General features: G+C 41.8%; 1 protein-coding gene across 1 annotated transcript in view; it reads left to right on the forward strand.

Moving 5' to 3' along the window:
- Positions 1 to 18,677, forward strand: part of LOC123995644 (uridine diphosphate glucose pyrophosphatase NUDT14-like) — a 29,847-nt gene extending 11,170 nt beyond the window's left edge. The window contains exons 3-5 of the mRNA XM_046299293.1: positions 11,827 to 11,891; positions 13,956 to 14,268; positions 18,347 to 18,677. Of these exons, the coding sequence (XP_046155249.1) occupies positions 11,827 to 11,891; positions 13,956 to 14,268; positions 18,347 to 18,596 (628 nt within the window). The 3' untranslated portion in view covers positions 18,597 to 18,677. The remainder of the gene's footprint in view (positions 1 to 11,826; positions 11,892 to 13,955; positions 14,269 to 18,346) is intronic.
- The last annotated feature ends 665 nt before the right edge of the window (positions 18,678 to 19,342 follow it).

Here is a 19,342-nt window from a genome sequence, read left to right on the forward strand (position 1 = left end):
TGTTTTCATCAGACCAGAGAATCCTGTTTCTTATGTTCAGTCCTTTAGGTGCATTTTTTGCCAATTCCAAGGGGGCTGTCTTGTACCTTTCTTAAAATGTATTTTGTATCATTTTTTTTTACTGAGGAGTGGCTTCCATCTAGCCACACTACAATAAAGGCCTGATTGGTGGAGTGCTGCAGAGATGGTTTTCCTTCTGGAAGGTTCTCCCATCTCCACAGAGTAACTCTAGAGCTCTGTCAGAGTGACCATTGGGTTCTTGGTCACCTCCCTGACCAAGACCCTTCTCCCCCCGATTGCTCAGTTTGACAGCTCTGTGAAGTCTTGGTGGTTCCCAACTTTTTCCTTTTTAAGAATTAATGGAGGCCACTGTGTTCTTGGACCTTCAATGCTGTCAAACAAATGTTGGTACCCTTCCCCAGATCTGTGCCTCGATACAATCCTGTCTTGGAGCTCTTCTGACAATTCCTTTGACCTCATGGCTTGGTTTTTGATCTAACTGTCAACTGTGGGACCATATATAGACCGGTTTGTGTGCCTTTCCAAATCATGTCCAATGAATTAAATCTACCACAGGTGGACTACAATCAAGTTGTAGAAACCTCTCAAGGATGATCAGTGGAAACGGGATACAGTTGAGCTCACATCAAAGGGTCTAAATACTTATGTAAATGTATTTCTGTTATTTTTAATACATTGGCATATATATATCACACACACACTACCATTCAAATAGCTTATCAAAGTTTATAATTTTGTTAGCACAGCTGAAAACTGTTGTCCTGATTTAAAGAAGCAATAAAACTGGCCTTCTTTTAGACTAGTTGAGTATCTGGAGCATCAGCATTTATGGGTTTGATTACAGGCTCAAAATGGCCAGAAACCAAGAACTCTATTCTGAAAGTCGTCAGTCTATTGTTCTGAAAAATGAAGGCTATTCCATGTGAGAAATTGCCAAGAAACTGAAGATCTCGTCCAACGCTGCATACTACTCCCTTCACAGAACAGTGCAAACTGGCTCTAACCAGTACATTAGTGTTTCTCAAACTAGGCAGACTCCTTTAAAACAGAGTTTAATGGCTGTGATAGGAAACAATTGAGGATGGATCATCAACATTGTAGTTACTCCACAATACTATCCTAATTGACAGTGAAAATGAAGCCTGTACAAAATAAAACATATTCCAAAACATGCATCCTGTTTTTGCCGTAAGTCCCTACAGTAAAACTGCAACAAAAGTGACACAATACCATGAATACAAAGTGTTGTGTAGCGCTTTCCCCAAACATCACCGAGTACCATTCTTCATATTTTCAAGCATGGTGGTGGTTGCATCATGCTATGGGTATGCTTGTCATTGACGAGGACTAGGGAGTTTTTTATTTTTGCAAAAAGAAACCGATTTAGAGCTAAGCACAGAAACTCTTGGAAAGCAGACTGAACCAGGTTATTTTCTAACAGACACTGAGAGAAAGTTACCTTTCAGTATGCCAATAACCTGAAATATAAGGCCAAATATGCACTGAGTTGCTTACCACAATGTTCCTGAGTGGCATATTTACAGTTTTTACTTAAATTGGCTTGAAAAATCGATGGCAAGACTTAAATGACTCTAGCAATGATCAACAACCAACGTGAAACTGTTAAATATTGTTTTTTTTAAAGAATAATGTGCAAATATTTGTACAATCCAGTTGTGCAAAGCTCTTAGACTTACCCGGAAAGACTCAGGGGTGTGAATACTTAAGTAAATTAGATTTCTGTATTTCATTTTCAATACATTGGGGGGGGTGTAGATGGTTGAGGGGAGAAAAATATTGCATTTATTACATTTTGAGTTGGCTGTAACAAAATGTGGTGTAAACACTTTCTGAAGGCACTGTATATACTTTCGGAACAATTTATTTGGTTATGTTTCTAAAGGTATTGGGTAACTGATTTATTTTTAATGTTTTTCAATGAACACTAGCATTATCCTGAGTTAGTCTACAGTAACAATCTGCTACTGTGTGCATGGAACAGCAGTTATTCTGGGAAAAAGGTATATTTTGAAATATAACAATGTTATAGGTCCCAGTTTTGGGACTGGTGTGGCAGATAATAGTTCCTGTAACAGGATAGATGATGAAACGGGCTTCTCTTTCAAAGGTTCTCAATTATTTTATTCAACATTCTCTAGTGCAAACTGTCTTTCTGTCTTTTCATTGTATTTCAATGTTTTTTTGTCTTGAATCTCACATACCTGACATTACTTCATACACATATCAAACATGCATCAATTTACACATAAAAAAATATTAAAATCCAATTCACATCCTCTAATTCTTTACATTTGTACCCCAAACACTTAATCTGAATTTGCCTGTTTAGGCTATAATTATGAAGTTGATTGTTGCCCACTATAGCCCCATAGGAGACTGTAAAACATGAAAGCCTTTAAAGACTGGAATAACTCAGTTTACGTTAACTTCAAATAACTCACTTTTGTACAATTGACCTTATTTTAGCGCCCCAAAAACGTAATACTTCCAGATCAACTGCAATGTCAATACCATTGTAAAGCACAATGTCTCCCCTTTCCAACAAAATCAATTACATGACCTAAACGCTGCCCATTTCTGCATAATTCAAGCAGAGCCCTGTCGGGTCTTTTTAAAAATGGCACGTGGGGAAGCGAAACTAATGCGTGATAGTGAGAAGGAGAGATGTTGTGAAAAAAAGCATTTTTCCCACTCGATCTGTCCAACTTATCACCTTATCGCCTCAAATGTAAATAAAACACTAATGAGTTTATATAATGTGTAATTACATACCTATTTGAAGGTTTGTGTCGAATTTGAATCGGGTTTTTAGGGTTGTGCTAAAGTGATCTTAGAAGTAAACGGCGGCTTTGAGAATGATGATCGCATGCAATGATGATGCAAAAAATTACTAGGTATCCCCCCCTTACCCCCGTCACTGTCCATTTCTTGTTTTAAAAAGATCTCCACCAGGTGAGAGATTGTAAGACAGAAATAGTTGCTTTATGCATGCTCTACGTTACGACATGACACGTCACGATGTAACGGAGGGTCTGTTTTTTTTCAGCTTTTCTCCAATATTATAGAGCCATTACCATGTTGATCAACACTTGAATAGAAACCTAGTTCACACCCCCGATTTTGAAGTCAACACAGTCGCTAGAGTCCCATTAATTTTCTTTGTAACCTCGTTTGAATGTTGCGCACATTTGTACGGAATGGGGTGAGTTTACGTTACTTCATACCCATGCTCAAAATACATTCGCCAGTGTAAGAAGAGCTAATAGAAAGACAAGACTATTGCAACTGACATTAATGTTAATTATTGGAAAATGACTGAACAAGCTAGCGTAGCACTAACCGGAGCTAGCCAACAGCTGACTGGAGCTAGCCAACAGCTAGCAGCTTTTCTAACATTTACAGTATAACAATTAGAATGTTCTTAAACATCGCCGTTACAACATTAAATTCTCTAAACCCTTAGGATATTGTTAGGTGTGTCTTTTTCAAAAATAAAGATGTTTAGAAGTTAATTTTTTTCTAAATGGAAGGACTGCATCTCAATTTCATTTTACGCTCAACGTGTGTTTTCTGTCCTGTAAGAAGTTAGTAATTGTATATGTTCAAAATAAATAAATAAGAATTTTTCTTAACTGACTTGGCTAGTTAAAGGTTAAATGTAAAAATAAAAAGTTAATATTCTATGTCTTTTTGCACTTTACTGACCTCCCAGATTTGGGACTGCTGCAGCAGATAATTTATCCTGTGTTACAGGAATTTATGAAATGAGAGAACCGTAGTCCCAGATCGCATATAGTGCCAAGCAAACACGTCTCACTGCCTCCTACTGGCCAACGGTAGTATAAATTCATTGCAATGGCGAGAACTTGGACTGACATTTCGGTAAAAGCATTCTTCCCCAATGAACAGAAACACAACTAACTGTACATTTAGTGTGCGTCACACTAATCTCTTTTGCAAAGATAATAGTAACTTCAGGCCAGTTAATATTCTACCTCTGGTGTTGAAGGTTGTTAGTGTGTAGCAGAGTAACTGATTGCCCACCTCAACAACAGCCCCTTCACATTACACTCCATGCAGTTTGGCTTCAGAGCGAAACACTCCACAGAAACAGCCCAACTGCTTTCTTCTGAAAAACAAGTCCAAGATGGACAAAGGGGGCGTTGTTGGGGCTGTGTTTCTGGACCTAAGGAAGGCTTTTGATACTGTTAACCATGAGAATCTCATCACAAAATTGTCCAAGTTCAACTTTTCCCCTGATGCCTTGAGATGGATGAAATCATACCTTGAAGGCAGAACTGTGTGTCAGAGTGAGCAATAAGCTGTCGCCCACTCTTAGCTATGATGTGGGCGTGCCCCAAGGGTCAATACTGGGGCCCCTCCTGTTCAGCTTGTACGTTAATGACCTGCCTTCTGTCTGTACTTGGTCTGAAGTTCAAATGTATGCAGATGATGCGGTGATATATGTGCATACAAACAACAAGCTGCACACTAACTCACTAATGTAATGGTCCAGGTTACAAGGTGGCTCAGTGACTCATGTTAGCATCTCAATGTGAAAAAAACTGTCTGCATGTTGTTCACAAAGCGGGCAACTGATGCTACTGAGCCAGATGTCTGTGTCAGGGGAGAAACTCCAGGTGGTATCTGATATCATACTTGATTCCAACCTCTCTCTGTAAAAGCAGGTGGAAAAGTTAACTCTAACCAAATTCAACTTAGCTAATTTCCGATGTACACGAAATTGTTTGACTACAGAAGTAGCTAAACTGTACTTAAAATCTATGACACTCCCCCACTTAACATATTACTTGACTAGTTGGGACCAAGATTGTTGTACAACAATAAAACCCATTCAGTCAGTCTGCAAACAGGCTCTCAAAGTGCTTAATAGAAAGCCCAATAGCCATCACTGTTACATCCTCAGAAAGCATGAGCTCCTGAGTTGGAATAATCATGTGCAATACACCAACGCGTGTCTTGTATTCAAGATCCTAAATGGCCTGGCTTCCCCCCCCACTCAGTATTTTTGTTAAACAGAAATCCCAAACATATGGCAGCAGATCCACAAGGTCTGCCATGAGAGGTGACTGTATATATAAGCAACTTTAGTCAATCTGTTTTCTCTGAGTGCTTCCCATGTTTGGAACATCCGACACATCTTGCACCACCTATCACAATTTCACAAAAACATGAAGACATGGCTAAAGGCTAAAGGCCAACATAATCCCTAGTTGTGTATGGCCACTTTCCATGTTGTCTGTAGCTTGTGGAAACACTTTGGTGATTTTTATTTATTTTGTCTTGTTGCTTTTTTGTCCTATGTTGCTTTGCATGTGCTCACTGCTCATTGATTGTCTGTATTGTAATAGTTTTTAATAACCTGCCCAGGGACTGTGGTTGAAAATTAGCCAGTTGGCTAAAACAGGAACTTTTACTGAAATGTTGATTTAATTTGCACTGTCCCTGTAAAAAAATAAGCCCGAAGGTAAGTGTTTTGGAAACCTCAATCTGTTCTTTCTGATACTGTATAGAAATCAAAATTCCTTACCTGCATGTGACTGTAGGAAGATTTGAAAAAGTCACTTTACGGTGCTAAAATGTCCTCCTCAGAACTGCTAATAACACATTTTCATCGTTGTAAGCAGACCACCATAGTTCCTGTGCCCAAGAACACCAATGTAACCTGTTGTTGAAGGAATTTAATTCCTCTGTTTTAATTCCCAATTAAAATTAAACACTCTGTTAATTCATAAGAATTTGTAAGACCCTTATTTTATAGGAATGGACAGAGCCCGGTCTTAAAAGTCAAGTAACAGCCTTTATTCAAGCGAGTACTGCCACAATACAGGTAACCACAGGTTATAAACTGAAAATGACATCATTAGTTCTAACACTACCCGTGCCATCTCCGTTCCAGTACCAAGGCTGTGTCTCAAGCCTTCCCACATCTGTCTCCCTACCAATTTAATATAATTTACCAGTCAAGGTTTTCTTGTGTAGATAAGCATTTTAGCCAGTCTGATTCATTTGTACCAAGGAACAGACAGTCATTGTTACTAAACTCTTGACCACATTCACACACATTATTTTCAGTACTGGGATCTGATAAGAAAATTCATACATATACAGTAACATTTAGTATTCTGATTAGTACATATACAGTAACATAGTATTCTGATTAGTACATCCTGATTGAAATGTATACATATTTAGTCATTATAGATAGTCATTTAGACATGTGTTAAGGGAATTTTTATCGCCCCGTAGTACTCACATCTGTAGCCAGGAAATCCTTTGAATGGCTGGTCATGGCTCACATCAACATTATCCCAGACACCCTGGACCCACTAATTTGCTTACTGCCCCAACAGGTCCACAGATCCCTGGACCCACTAATTTGCTTACTGCCCCAACAGGTCCACAGATGAGACAATCTCTATTGCACTCCACACTGCCCTTTCCCACTTTTGCAAAAGGAACACCTACGTGAGAATGCTGTTGACTCAGTGTTCAATACCATAGTGCCCTCCAAGCTCATCACTAAGCTAAATATCCTAGCACTGAACACCTCCCTCTGCAACTGGATAATGGACTTCCTGACGGGCCACCCACAGGTGGGGAGGGCATGCAACAACACATCTGCTACGCTGACCATCAACACGGGGCCCCGGTGGTGCGTGCTTAGTCCCCTCCTGTACTCCCTGTTCACCCATGACCGTGCATGTCTCCAACACCATTACGTTTGCAGAAGACACCACAGTGGTAGGCCTGATCACTAGAGGTCGACCAATTATTTATCAGAATGGGCGATTTTAATTGGCCGATTTCAACTTTTCATAATACTCTGTATTTTTGGACATCGATTGTGGATGATTATTTTTTTTTTCTCCACCTTTTATCTAACTAGGCAAGTCAGTTAAGAACACATTCTTATTTTCATGGTGGGTTAAGTCGCTCTGGATAAGAGCGTCTGCTAAATGACTTAGATGTAAATGTAAATGTTAACTTCCTTGTTCAGGGGCAGAGCGACAGATTTTTACCTGGTCAGCTCTGGGATTTGTTTCTGCAACCTTCCGGTTACTAGTCCAACGCTCTAACCACCTGCCTTACATTGCACTCCACGAGGAACCTGCGTGGCAGGCTTGACTACCTGTTATGCGAGGGCAGCAAGAAGCCAATGTAAGTTGCTAGCTTGCATTAAACATATCTTATAAAGGAAACAATCAGTCTTAACATAATCACTAGTTAACTACTCATGGTTGATATTACTAGTTTATCTAGCGTGTCCTGCGTTGCGTATAATCGATGCGGTGCCTGTTCATTTCTCATTGAATCACAGCCTACTTCGCCTAACGGGTGATGATTTAACAAGCGCATTCGCGAAAAAGGCACTGTCGTTGCACCAATGTGTACCTAAACATCCATGCCTTTCTTTAAAATCAATACACAAGTATATATTTTTAATCCTGCATATTTAGTTAATATTGCCTACTAACATGAATTCCTTATAAGTAGGGAAATTGTGTCACTTGCGTTCCGTACAAGCAGTCAGGGTATATGCAGCAGTTTGGGCCATTTATTCCTAACGAAGACTAATTCATTTGCCAGAATTGTACATAATTATGACATAACATTGAAGGTAGTACAATGTAACAGCAGTATTTAGACTTGGATGCCATCCGTTTGATAAAATATGGAAAGGTTCTGTATTTCACTGAAAGAATAAAAGTTTTGTTTTTGAAATGATAGTTTCTGGATTTGACCATATTAATAACCAAAGGCTCTTATTTCTGTGTTATTAAGTCTATGATAGAGCCGTCTGACTGAGCGACGGTAGGCAGCAGCAGGCTCGTACGCATTCATTCAAACAGCACTTTTGTGCGTTTTGCCAGAAGCTCTTCGCAATGCTTAAAGCATTGAGCTGTTTATGACTTCAAGCCTGCGGGTTGCGCGCTAATAGTTGTTCCCCTTGCTCTGCAAGGGCCGCGGCTTTTGTGGAGCGATGGGTAACGATGCTTCGAGGGTGGATGTCGTCGATGTGTTCCTGGTTCGAGGGGTGAGGAGAGGGATGTAAGCTATACTGTTACACTGGCAATACTAAAGTGCCTATAAGAACATCCAATAGTCAAAGGTATATGAAATACAAATGGTATAGAGAAATAGTCCTATAATAACCTCAACCTAAAACTTCTGCTTTTTTACATGGCACATACTGCACTTTTACTTTCTTCTCCAACACTTTGTTTTTGCATTATTTAAACCAAATTGAACGTGTTTCATTATTTGAGGCTAAATTGATTTGATGTATTATATTAAGTTAAAATAAGTGTTCATTCAATGTTGTAATTATTATAAATAAATACATGTAAATAAAATCTGCAGATTTAATCGGTATCGGCTTTTTTGGGTCCTCCAATAATCGGTATCGGCTTTGAAAAATCATAATCGGTCGACCTCCACTGATCACCGGTCGAAGATGAGACAGCCTATAGGGAGGAGGTCAGTGACCTGGCAGTGTAGTGAAAAAAAAAAAAGTAGGCAAGACTAGCTAATTATGGACTACAGGAAACTGAGGGCCAAGCACGCCACCATTCTACAGGGCTGTAGTGAAGTGGGTTAAGTTCCTCGTTGTCCACATCACTAAGGATCTATGATGGTCCAAACACTAGCAGGCACGACAACGCCTCTTCCTCCTCCAGAAGGCTGAAATTATTTGCTATTGGCCCTCAGGTCCTAAAAATTCTGCACCTGCACCATTGAGAGCATCTTGACTGGCTGCATCACCGCTTGGTATGGCAACTGCTTGGCATCCGACCGCAAGGTGCTACAGAAGGTAGTCCAGACGGCCCACTGCATCACTGGGGCTGAGCTACCTGCCATCAATGAGCTCTGTACCATGCAGTGTCAGAGGAAGACCCTAAAAATTGTGAGACTCCAGCCACCCAAGTCAGACTGTTCTGTCTGCTACTGCACAGAAAACGGTACCAAACCCTAAAACAGCTTCTACCCCCCAAGACATAAGACTGCTAAATAGTTAGTCTGGGTAGCCATTTGGTTAACTATTTACTTTTTTGACTCATCACATACTCTGCTGCTACTGTTTAATTACTATCTGTCACTTTTTTCCTAGTTACAGTTGAATTTGGAAGTTGACATACACCTTAGCCAAATACATTTAAACTCCGTTTTAAGTTTGTCATGACTTTAAAAGCTTCTGATAGGCTAACTGACATCATTTAAGTCAGTTGGAGGTGTACCTGTGGATGTATTTCAAGGCCTACCTTCAAACTCAGTGCCTCTTTGCTGACATCATGGGAATATCAGACGAAATCAGCCAAGACCTCAGAAAAAACATTGTAGACCTCCACAAGTTTGGTTCATCCTTGGGAGCAATTTCCAAACGCCCGAATGTACCACATTCATCTGTACAAACAATAGTACGCAAGTATAAACACCATGTGCCCACGCAGCCATCATACTGCTCAGGAAGGAGACGCCTTCTGTCTCCTAGAGATGAACGTACTTTGGTGCGAAAAGTGCAATTCAATCCCAGAACCACAGCAAAGGACCTTGTGAAGATGCTGGAGGAAACGGGGACAAAAGTATCTATATCCACAGTCAAACTAGTCCTATATCGACATAACCTGAAAGGCCACTCGGCAAGGAAGAAGCCACTGCGCAAAAACCACCATAAAAAAGCCAGACTGCGGTTTGCAATTGCACATGGGGACAAAGATCATTCTTTTTGGAGAAATGTCCTCTGGTCTGATGAAACATAATGGAACTGTTTGGCCATAATGACCATCGTTTAGTTTGGAGGTTAAAGGGGGAGGCTTGCAAGCCAAAGAACACCATCCCAACCGTGAAGCACGGGGGTGGCAGCATCATGTTGTGGGGGTGCTTTGCTGCAGGAGGGACTGGTGCACTTCACAAAATAGATGGCATCATGAGGAATGACAATTATGTGGATATATTGAAGCAACACCAAGACATCAGTCAGGAAGTTAAAGTTTGGTCACAAATGGGTTTTCCAAATGGACAATGACCCCAAGCATACTTCCAAAGTTGTGTAAAAATGGCTTAAGGACAACAAAGTCAAGGTATTGGAGTGGCCATCACAAAGCCCTGACCTCAATCCTATAGAAAACTTGTGGGCAGAACGGAAAAAGCGTGTGCGAGCAAGGAGGCCTACAAACCTGACTCAGTTACACCAGCTCTGTCAGGAAGAATGGGACAAAATTCACCTAACCTATTGTGGGAAGCTTGTGGAAGGCTACCCAAACCATTTGACCCAAGTTAAACAATTTAAAAGGCAATGCTACCAAATACTAATTGAGTGTATAAACTTCTGACCCACTGGGAATGTGATGAAATAAATAAAAGCTGAAATAAATAATTCTCCCTACTATTATTCTGACGTTTCACATTCTTAAAATAAAGTGGTGATTCTAACTGACCTAAGGCAGGGAATTTTTACTAGGATTAAATGTCAGGAATTGTTAAACTGAGTTTAAATGTATTGGACTAAGGTGTATGTTAACTTCCGACTTCAACTGTACACATCTTCCTCAATTACCTCGTACCCCTGAACATCAACTCGGTACTGGTACCCCTTGTAGATAGGAAAGTTGTTGTTGTAACTATACTGAACAAAAATATAAACGCAACATTTTCAGGGATTTTACTCTGTTACAGTTCATATAAGAAAATCAGTCTATTGAAAGAAATTATGCTCTAGTCTATGGATTTCACATGACTGGGCAGAGAGACACAGTCCTGGTTGGGCCTGGGTATCCCACTGGGTAGCCAGGTCCAACCAATTAGAATGAGTTTATCTCCATAAATTAGTATTACAGACAGAAATACTCCCCTGTTACATCAGGTGGCTGGTCTCAGTCACCCCGCAGGTGAAGAAGCCAGAGATCCTGGATTACATGTGGTCTGGGGTTGAAAGGCCGGTTGGACGTACTGCCAAATTCTATAAAACAACGTTGGATGCGGCTATGGTAGAGAAATGAACATGCAACAGCTCTGGACATTTCTGCAGTCCGCATGCCAATTGTACGATCCCTTAACTTGAGACATCTGTGTCAATGTGTTGTGACAACTGCATATTTTAGTGGCCTTTTTATTTTCCCAATAACAAAGTTCACCTGTAACGCTGTTAAAATCAGCTTCTTGATATTTCACACCTGTCGGGTGGATGGGTTATCTTGGCAAAGGAGAAATGCTCACTAACAGGGATGGTAACAAATTTGAGCACAAAATATGAGAAATATACTTTTTTTAAATTATTTTTTTATTTAAGAAAATGGGACCAATACTTTACCTGATGTGTTTTATATTTTTGTTTAGATTTGAGGACTATCCATGGACATATTACACTGCCAAAATGTATGGCTTGTGTTTGTATTTTGATTTTGTATTTTGATTTTGGTATGAAATCACTTTCTCATTTTGTGGGGTAAACGCTCAACTCTCATCAACACAACAGGGCGACTTCCTGCTTAAACTTGAACAATGTAATTCAATTTAGCATATTTTCAAGTTTGTGACATTCTGTAGCTACATTAGGAAGAAGGAATGATGGCAGTCTGGGCAGGTATGTATTTTGTAGTGGATTTCTGTAAGCAGGAAATTGGTGCACTGCGTGATGTCATGTAATGTAGTTAATTTAGTTTATTAACAGTATTATTACTTCACTGTTGCTTGTCCACTGAAAAATTCTGAATGAAACAAACTGAATTAATTATTTTTCTCTACTCCCCCTTTTATTTCCAGTGTTTCGGTGCTGATCTTCAACACCACCTCACACTGCTTCATCTTGGTCAAGCAGTTCCGCCCAGGTAAAACTCCCTACTCCCCATTTCTCCTCGACCAATCAAATCAGGTTTCCTCCGTAAGAACAACCTTTTTTCTAAGGACTGGGAATTCACATTCCTTTTCATATTTTTCATAGTTATTAGACAATGAAGAGGGACAGGAAATTAAAGTAAGGCGGAGAAAGTGTGTTAGAAGGGCGTGGGTCAGAATCGAACCCACCACAACCTTTCTTCATCCCTGTCACATTGAAAGTTTCTTAGCCAGCACCTGTGTATTAAATCGGATTTTGCTGAACTGCCACTTGAGCCTGTAAAGTGGAACAATATCACCCTTAACTCGTGGCCTGGGATCTGTCTGGCACATGCTCTCTCCTCCCGGCCTCCAGCCACCTTTACCCCTGTGGTGTTCACTAGGGTTCGGGTCAATTTTGTATCTGCCAAAGCAGCAGCTATTCTTCCTGGGGTCCAGCAAAATTAAGGCAGCTATACAAATTTAAAAACATTACTATACATTGACAACAGATTTCACAATCCTTTAAGTGTGTACCCTCAGGCCCTTACTCTACTACCACAAATCTACAACACAATCTAGTGTATAGTGTTTATGTTATTGTGTGTGTGTGTATGCATGTGTCTTGCTTCACAGTCCCGCTGGTCCAAAAGGTGTATTTTTACCTGCTTTTAAAATCTGATTCTACTGCTTGCATCAGTTACTTAATATAGTAGAGTTCCATTTAGTCATGGCTCTATGTAGTACTGTGTGCCTCCCGTAGTCTGTTCAGGATTTGGGGATTGTGAAGTGATGTTGGGTGTGCATGGGTGTCCAAGCTGTGTGCTAGTAGTTTAAACAGACAGCTCGGTACATTCAGCTTGTCAACACTTGACGTCAGTCTCTCTTCCACTTTGAGCCATGAGAGATTGACTTGCATATCATTAATGTTAGCTCTCCATGTACTTTTAAGGGCCAGCCGTGCACACCATCTTAGCTACTATATTCCATGGCTACATCAAGCTTGTGACTTAACAAACTTGTTGGATGTATTTCGGTTTTTTTTGGTTGTGTTTTGTATTATGTTTAGCCCAATAGGAAGGGAACGGTGAACGATGTATTGTAATTTTGGAGTCACTTTTATTGTAAGTAAGAATAGATGATGTTTCTGAACATGTCTACATTAATGTGGATGCAACAGTGATTATGGATAATCATGAATGAATTGTGAATGATAACTGAGAAAGTTAGAGGGACCAAGATCATATCCCCCCCTAAAATAAAATGCTCATCTCTGCTGTTGATAATATGTCAGAGGTTTATTATGTTTTGTTGTAGCCTCAACTGTCTCACTCATTATTCATGATTTTTATCGCATTCAGGGTTATTTTAGACTGGTGTTCAGAAACATCTTCTCTACTAACTTATACAGAAAGTTACTCGAGTCATTTTTCACCATTCAGTTATTATTGGGCGTAACCTGAAACCCAACCAAAACAAGCTGCAAATACATCCAGCAAGTGCGTATAGTCACAAGCTTAATGTAGTCATTGCGTGTTAGGAATATGGGACCAAATACTAAACTCTGGACTACTTTAATACACTAAGTGATTTTTGTCCAAATAGTGACGTTTTCAAATTTGGGACTAGATATATAAAGTGCTTTAATTTCAGAGCAGTAAAACATGATACATGAATGTATCTGTGTCCTCAATTGTATGTATTTTATTTTTTTCAATAAAATAATAATTTCATTTTTTTTTTTAAACCAGTCTCTTATTACGGTGTTGACTTCCACCAGCAATGTTTTTACAAGTTCAGGGGTGTGTAGAGGTATACGTGTAATGATTTTTTTTATAGGGGTACGACTTTACTATACAAAGTTTGTCAGACACTTATTATATAATTTCAATTGTGGCATATTTGAAGAATAAAAACAGACTTTGTTTTGAACTGCGCAATCCCTTTTGTTGAGAATTGAAAGGAATGATACATCAACGAGAAAAAGCTATCTGGGTCCCCAGGTCACTATAGTGTAACACATGTTGCGATCTCGCTCTTCCCCATTCACTCTCCCTCCACCCTGTCGCATCCTGCAGCCGTGTACATGTGTGAGTGGGAGAGGACCAAGGAGCCAGCTGTGCAGGCAGCGGCGGGGGAGGAGGAAGGGGCTGCAGCCACTGCTATCCCGGAGACTCCCATCGGCGAGACTCCCCAGGAGGAGGCTGTTGCAAATGCTGGGGACGTCAAGACCCACCAGCCCCCGGGCTCGGCGGGTATGACCTACGAGCTGTGTGCAGGCCTGGTGGACAAGGCCGACCTGTCGCTGGAGGAGATTGCCAGGCAGGAGGTGCTGGAGGAGTGTGGCTACGACGTGCCAGTCGCCAAGCTGCGGAGGATCACCTCGTACAGGTGTGTGTGTGTGTGCACGTATGACTCCGGGCTGAAGTTTCCCCTAGGTACAAATCTAGGAGTAGCTTCCCCTCCTGCAATCCTAACCGTATTCATTAGCTGGGAAAATGCAAAACTGACCCAAGATTAGCGTCTAGCTTCACAAACACACACCCACCCATAACTTCACACAGGCACACACACATGCGCGCACACACACTGTCGTGTATAATTGATTTGCTCAAGGTGTGTAAAATGCTGAACCCAAAGATGAGGCGAATGATTTTTATATTTAAAGGTTTAATAGACGAACAATAGACCCATATGTATATGGGGAGATTGCTATGAACCTCTCAGAGGAATGTGTCTTATCTGCCAACCTCCAGGGCAGGCAGGCATAAAATACTCTTGCTTATCTGTTCGTTCTCCAAGTGTTCCGGTACCCTGGTTGAACATTAAATCAGAGCTGAGACCATTTAAGTCAAAAGTAGGTTATACATTTGAACATCTCAATTGCTTGTGAGTAACCATGGCTGGATTACAGGTAATGGCCGGGATATCAAGTTAGTTTTTTTCTCACTCATTATTCATGATTCATTCATGTTTTTGTTTTTTTATCGCATTATCAGGGTTATTTTAGAAGTGTTCAGAAACATATTTTCTACTCACTTATAAAGTTCCTTTTAGAAAGTGTTCACACCCCTTGACTTTCCACATTTGGTTGTTTTACAGACATAATTTAAAATGGATTAAATTCAGATTTGTTTGTCACTGGCCTACACACAACACCATAATGTCAAAGGGGAATTGTTTTTATTATGTAATTTTGACATGAAATAAGAATGAAAAGCTGAAATGTCTTGTCAAGTATTAAACTCCTTTGTTATGGCAAGCCTAAATAAGTTAATGTGCTTAACAAGTCACATAAGTTGAATGGACTCCCTCTGTGTGCAACAATGGTGTTTAACATATTTTTTAATGACTAGCCCAAACATACAATCACACTACATGACCAAAAGAATGTGGACACCTGCTTGTTGAGCATCTCATTCCAAAATCATGGGCATTAATTTACTGCTGCAACAGCCTCCACTCTTCTGGGAAGGCTTTCCACTAGATGTTGAAACATTGTTGCAGGGACTTTATTCCATACAACCACAAGCATTAGTGAGGTCAGGCACTGATGTTGGGCGATTAGGCCTGGCTCGCAGTCGGCGTTCCAATTAATTCCAAACGTGTTAGATGGGGTTGAGGTCAGTGCTCTGTGCAGGCTAGTTAAGTTCTTCCACATCTACCTCAATAAGCCAGTTATGTATGGACCTCACTTTGTGCACGGGGGCATTGTCATGCTGAAAAAGAAAAGGGCCTTCCCCAAACTGTTGCCACAAAGTTGGATCACAGAATTGTCTAATGTATTTTTTATGCTGTTTCATTAAGATTTCACTTCACTGGATCTAAGGGGCCTAGCCCGAACCATGAAAAACACCCCTAGACCATTATTCCTCCTCCACCAAACTTTACAGTTGGCAGTATTCATTCGGGCAGGTAGCGTTCTCCTGGTATTCTCCAAACCCAGATTTGCCCGTCGGACTGCCAGATGGTGAAAGCGTGATTCATCACTCCAGAGAACATGTTTCCATTGCTCCAGAGTCCAATGCCGGCCAGCATTTACAGCAATCCGGCCGATGCTTGTCATTGCACATTGTGATCTTAGGCTTGTATGCGACTGCTCGGCTATGGAAACTCAATTCATGACGCTCCCGGCCAACAGTTCTTGTATTGACATTGCTTCCAGAGACCGTTTGGAACTCTGCAATGAGTGTTGCAACCAAGGACAGATGTTTTTTCTGCGCTACGCCCTTCAGCACTCGCCAGTCCTGTTCTGTGAGCTTGTGTGGCCTACCACTTTGCGACTGAGCCGTTGTTGCTCCTAGACGTTTCCACTTCACAATAACGGCACTCACAGTTGACCGGGACAGCTCCAGCAGGGCATAAATTTGATGAACTTACTTGCTGGAAAGGTGTCGTCCTATAACGGTGTCACATTGAAAGTCACTTAGCTGTTCAGCTAGGCCATTCTACTGCCAGTGTTTTTCTAAAGAGATTGCATGGCTGTGTGCTCAATTTTATACACCTGTTGGCAATGGTTGTGGCTGAAATAACCAAATCTACTAATTTGTGGGTGGGTGGATAGGTGTGTGATTTTAAAGCAGACATTGAATATCCGTTTGAGCGTGGTGATGTTAATTATACTTTGGATGGTGTATCAATACACCTGGTCACTACAAAGATTCAGGCGTCCTTCCTAACTCAGTTGCCGTAGAGGAATGAAACTGGTCAGTAACAGTAAGAGTTTTTGAAGGCTGTGATGGGAGAAAATTGAGGATGGATCAACATTATAGTTACCCCACAATACTAACCTAATTGACAGAGTGGAAAGGTGGTGTCTCCGGAAGGTGGTGATTGACTCCGCTGTCCTGGCGTCGTGAGGGAGTTTGTTCCACCATTGGGGAGCCAGAGCAGCGAACAGTTTTGACTGGGCTGAGCGGGAACTGTACTTCCTCAGTGGTAGGGAGGCGAGCAGGCCAGAGGTGGATGAACGCAGTGCCCTTATTTGGGTGTAGGGCCTGATCAGAGCCTGGAGGTACTGAGGTGCCGTTCCCCTCACAGCTCCGTAGGCAAGCACCATGGTCTTGTAGTGGATGCGAGCTTCAACTGGAAGCCAGTGGAGAGAGCGGAGGAGCGGGGTGACGTGAGAGAACTTGGGAAGGTTGAACACTAGACGGGCTGCGGCGTTCTGGATGAGTTGTAGGGGTTTAATGGCACAGGCAGGGAGCCCAGCCAACAGCGAGTTGCAGTAATCCCAGCCAACAGCGAGTTGCAGTAATCCAGACGGGAGATGACAAGTGCCTGGATTAGGACCTGCGCCGTTTCCTGTGTGAGGCAGGGTCGTACTCTGCGGATGTTGTAGAGCATGAACCTACAGGAACGGGCCACCGCCTTGATGTTAGTTGAGAACGACAGGGTGTTGTCCAGGATCACGCCAAGGTTCTTAGCGCTCTGGGAGGAGGACACAATGGAGTTGTCAACCGTGATGGCGAGATCATGGAACGGGCAGTCCTTCCCCGGGAAGAAGAGCAGCTCCGTCTTGCCGAAGTTCAGCTTGAGGTGGTGATCAGTCATCCACACTGATATGTCTGCCAGACATGCAGAGATGCGATTCACCACCTAGTCATCAGAAGGGGGAAAGTTTTTTGTTTCTCGCTCGTGTACTGCAATTGATATGCAGATTAGAATTTAGGTAGCCTTGTTCTCAGATTAGCTTTGTTAAAATCCCCAGCTACAATAAATGCATCCTCAGGATATATGGTTTCCAGTTTTTGTAAAACTCCAGTGAAGTTCCTTGATGGCCATTGGTATCTGCTTGCGGGGGGATATACACCTCTGTGACGATAACTGAGGAGAGTGAGGAATTATAAATCAGGTGAACAAAAGGACTTGATCTCTTGTTTGTTTTAGCTGCCTGTGGATGGTGTTCAATTGATGTGCTGTCTTCGGTAGAAGAAGCAATGGCTGTTGGAACACTTGGATCCCAGCCAGTGTCTGGTGTGAGTGTTCCCATAGGTGCAGGTCTAGGATCAGCTTTCCCTCCCCAATTCAGATCAGCGTCTAGGGGCAACATCACCCTACACCTCCCACCAAACCTTTTACAGGATGATTTCCTGGATTCCTTAATCAGGATTAAGGGACCTTACTTGGCCTCTAGCTGTGGGTTAATTTTAGCTGCCTGTGGATGGTGTTTTGATATGGCTGTCATGTGGGGAGAATTGAGGAATCTAAGTGTAGAGGGGAAGCCTGTCATGGGGATCCTCTAGCCCCAAAGAGGATCATCATCATCGCCCTATAGACACACTACACTACACTCCCCACCTCCTCTCCACCAACTCCATGCTGGTGGTGTTTCACCTGGGATTGTCATGGCGATCTCTCAATCTTTGGCATTGGTTTGGGAAAATCTTTGATTTTGAACTGACTGCTAAACCCCTCCAAATTTAGCTGGATAACATTTTGACCTTGTGTGTGTCACCTCTCTCCGCAGCTCCGGCGTAGGTGTGACAGGAGCCAAGCAGACCATGTTCTACGCCGAGGTGTCGGACGAGAACCGCGTGGGCGAGGGCGGAGGCGTGCCTCAGGAGGGGGAGCTGATCGAAGTGGTCAAAGTGCCCCTCCATGAGGCCATGACCTTTGCCTATGACGAGAGCATCCCCAAGACCATGGGTGTCATCTTCAGCTTCATCTGGTTCCACAACAACATGTCGCCCAAGTACAAGATCTCCACCAACGTGTAACCCACCCAACCCCGCCCTTGCACTCTTGAGCCTGAGGTAGAAGTTGCAGTTAACAACAGATCTGGGATCAGAAGACCCCAACCCCAAGCCTAATCTTTACTATTAAGGGTATGGAGAAAAATATCTGACCCTGTGTCAGTGGTTAGAGACAACTTCAATCTACTCCCAACACCTTGCCTCTGACCATTTCCATATAAAATGGACCCGTGGTAACCATTTTTGTCTTGTTACTAACCATGTTCTTTTTTGGGGGTTTGTCAAATATTTGATCTTAATTACTTTTCCTCTAAAACTTGCCATATTCACTTTTTGTTGTTTGTAACCTTTTCCTCAGAGGTCACGAAGATGGCGACATCACTCTTGTTCAGAGCTGCTCGTCTGTAGTTGATTTGATCACGTTCCAGGAATGAGAAAATGTTGTTTCTTATTCAGTGCCAGAGTTTATCACATATGACGGTCGTTGCTGAGTCTGTTAAATTGCCACAGCTGTTCCAGGCACGCCTTGCTTACTTTCTCTATGATCTACACAGCCTCAAAGCCAGTGTTTCTCCCGGGGGGCTTTTATCCCAGCCAAGCACTAACACATTTAACAAATTAATGAGTTGAGTAACTGCTGGGCTAGAAAAAAAATATGGGTCCCCTCACGTCCAGGACTGGGAGACACTTCTCTAAGCAATAGTTTGATAGTTGGTTGCTTGATCATGTTTAGAAACAAATCAACATTTCAGTTTGCTTAGGCATTTAGA

This window comes from Oncorhynchus gorbuscha, linkage group LG14 (assembly GCF_021184085.1).
Source record: "Oncorhynchus gorbuscha isolate QuinsamMale2020 ecotype Even-year linkage group LG14, OgorEven_v1.0, whole genome shotgun sequence".
NCBI classification, from domain to species: domain Eukaryota; kingdom Metazoa; phylum Chordata; class Actinopteri; order Salmoniformes; family Salmonidae; genus Oncorhynchus; species Oncorhynchus gorbuscha.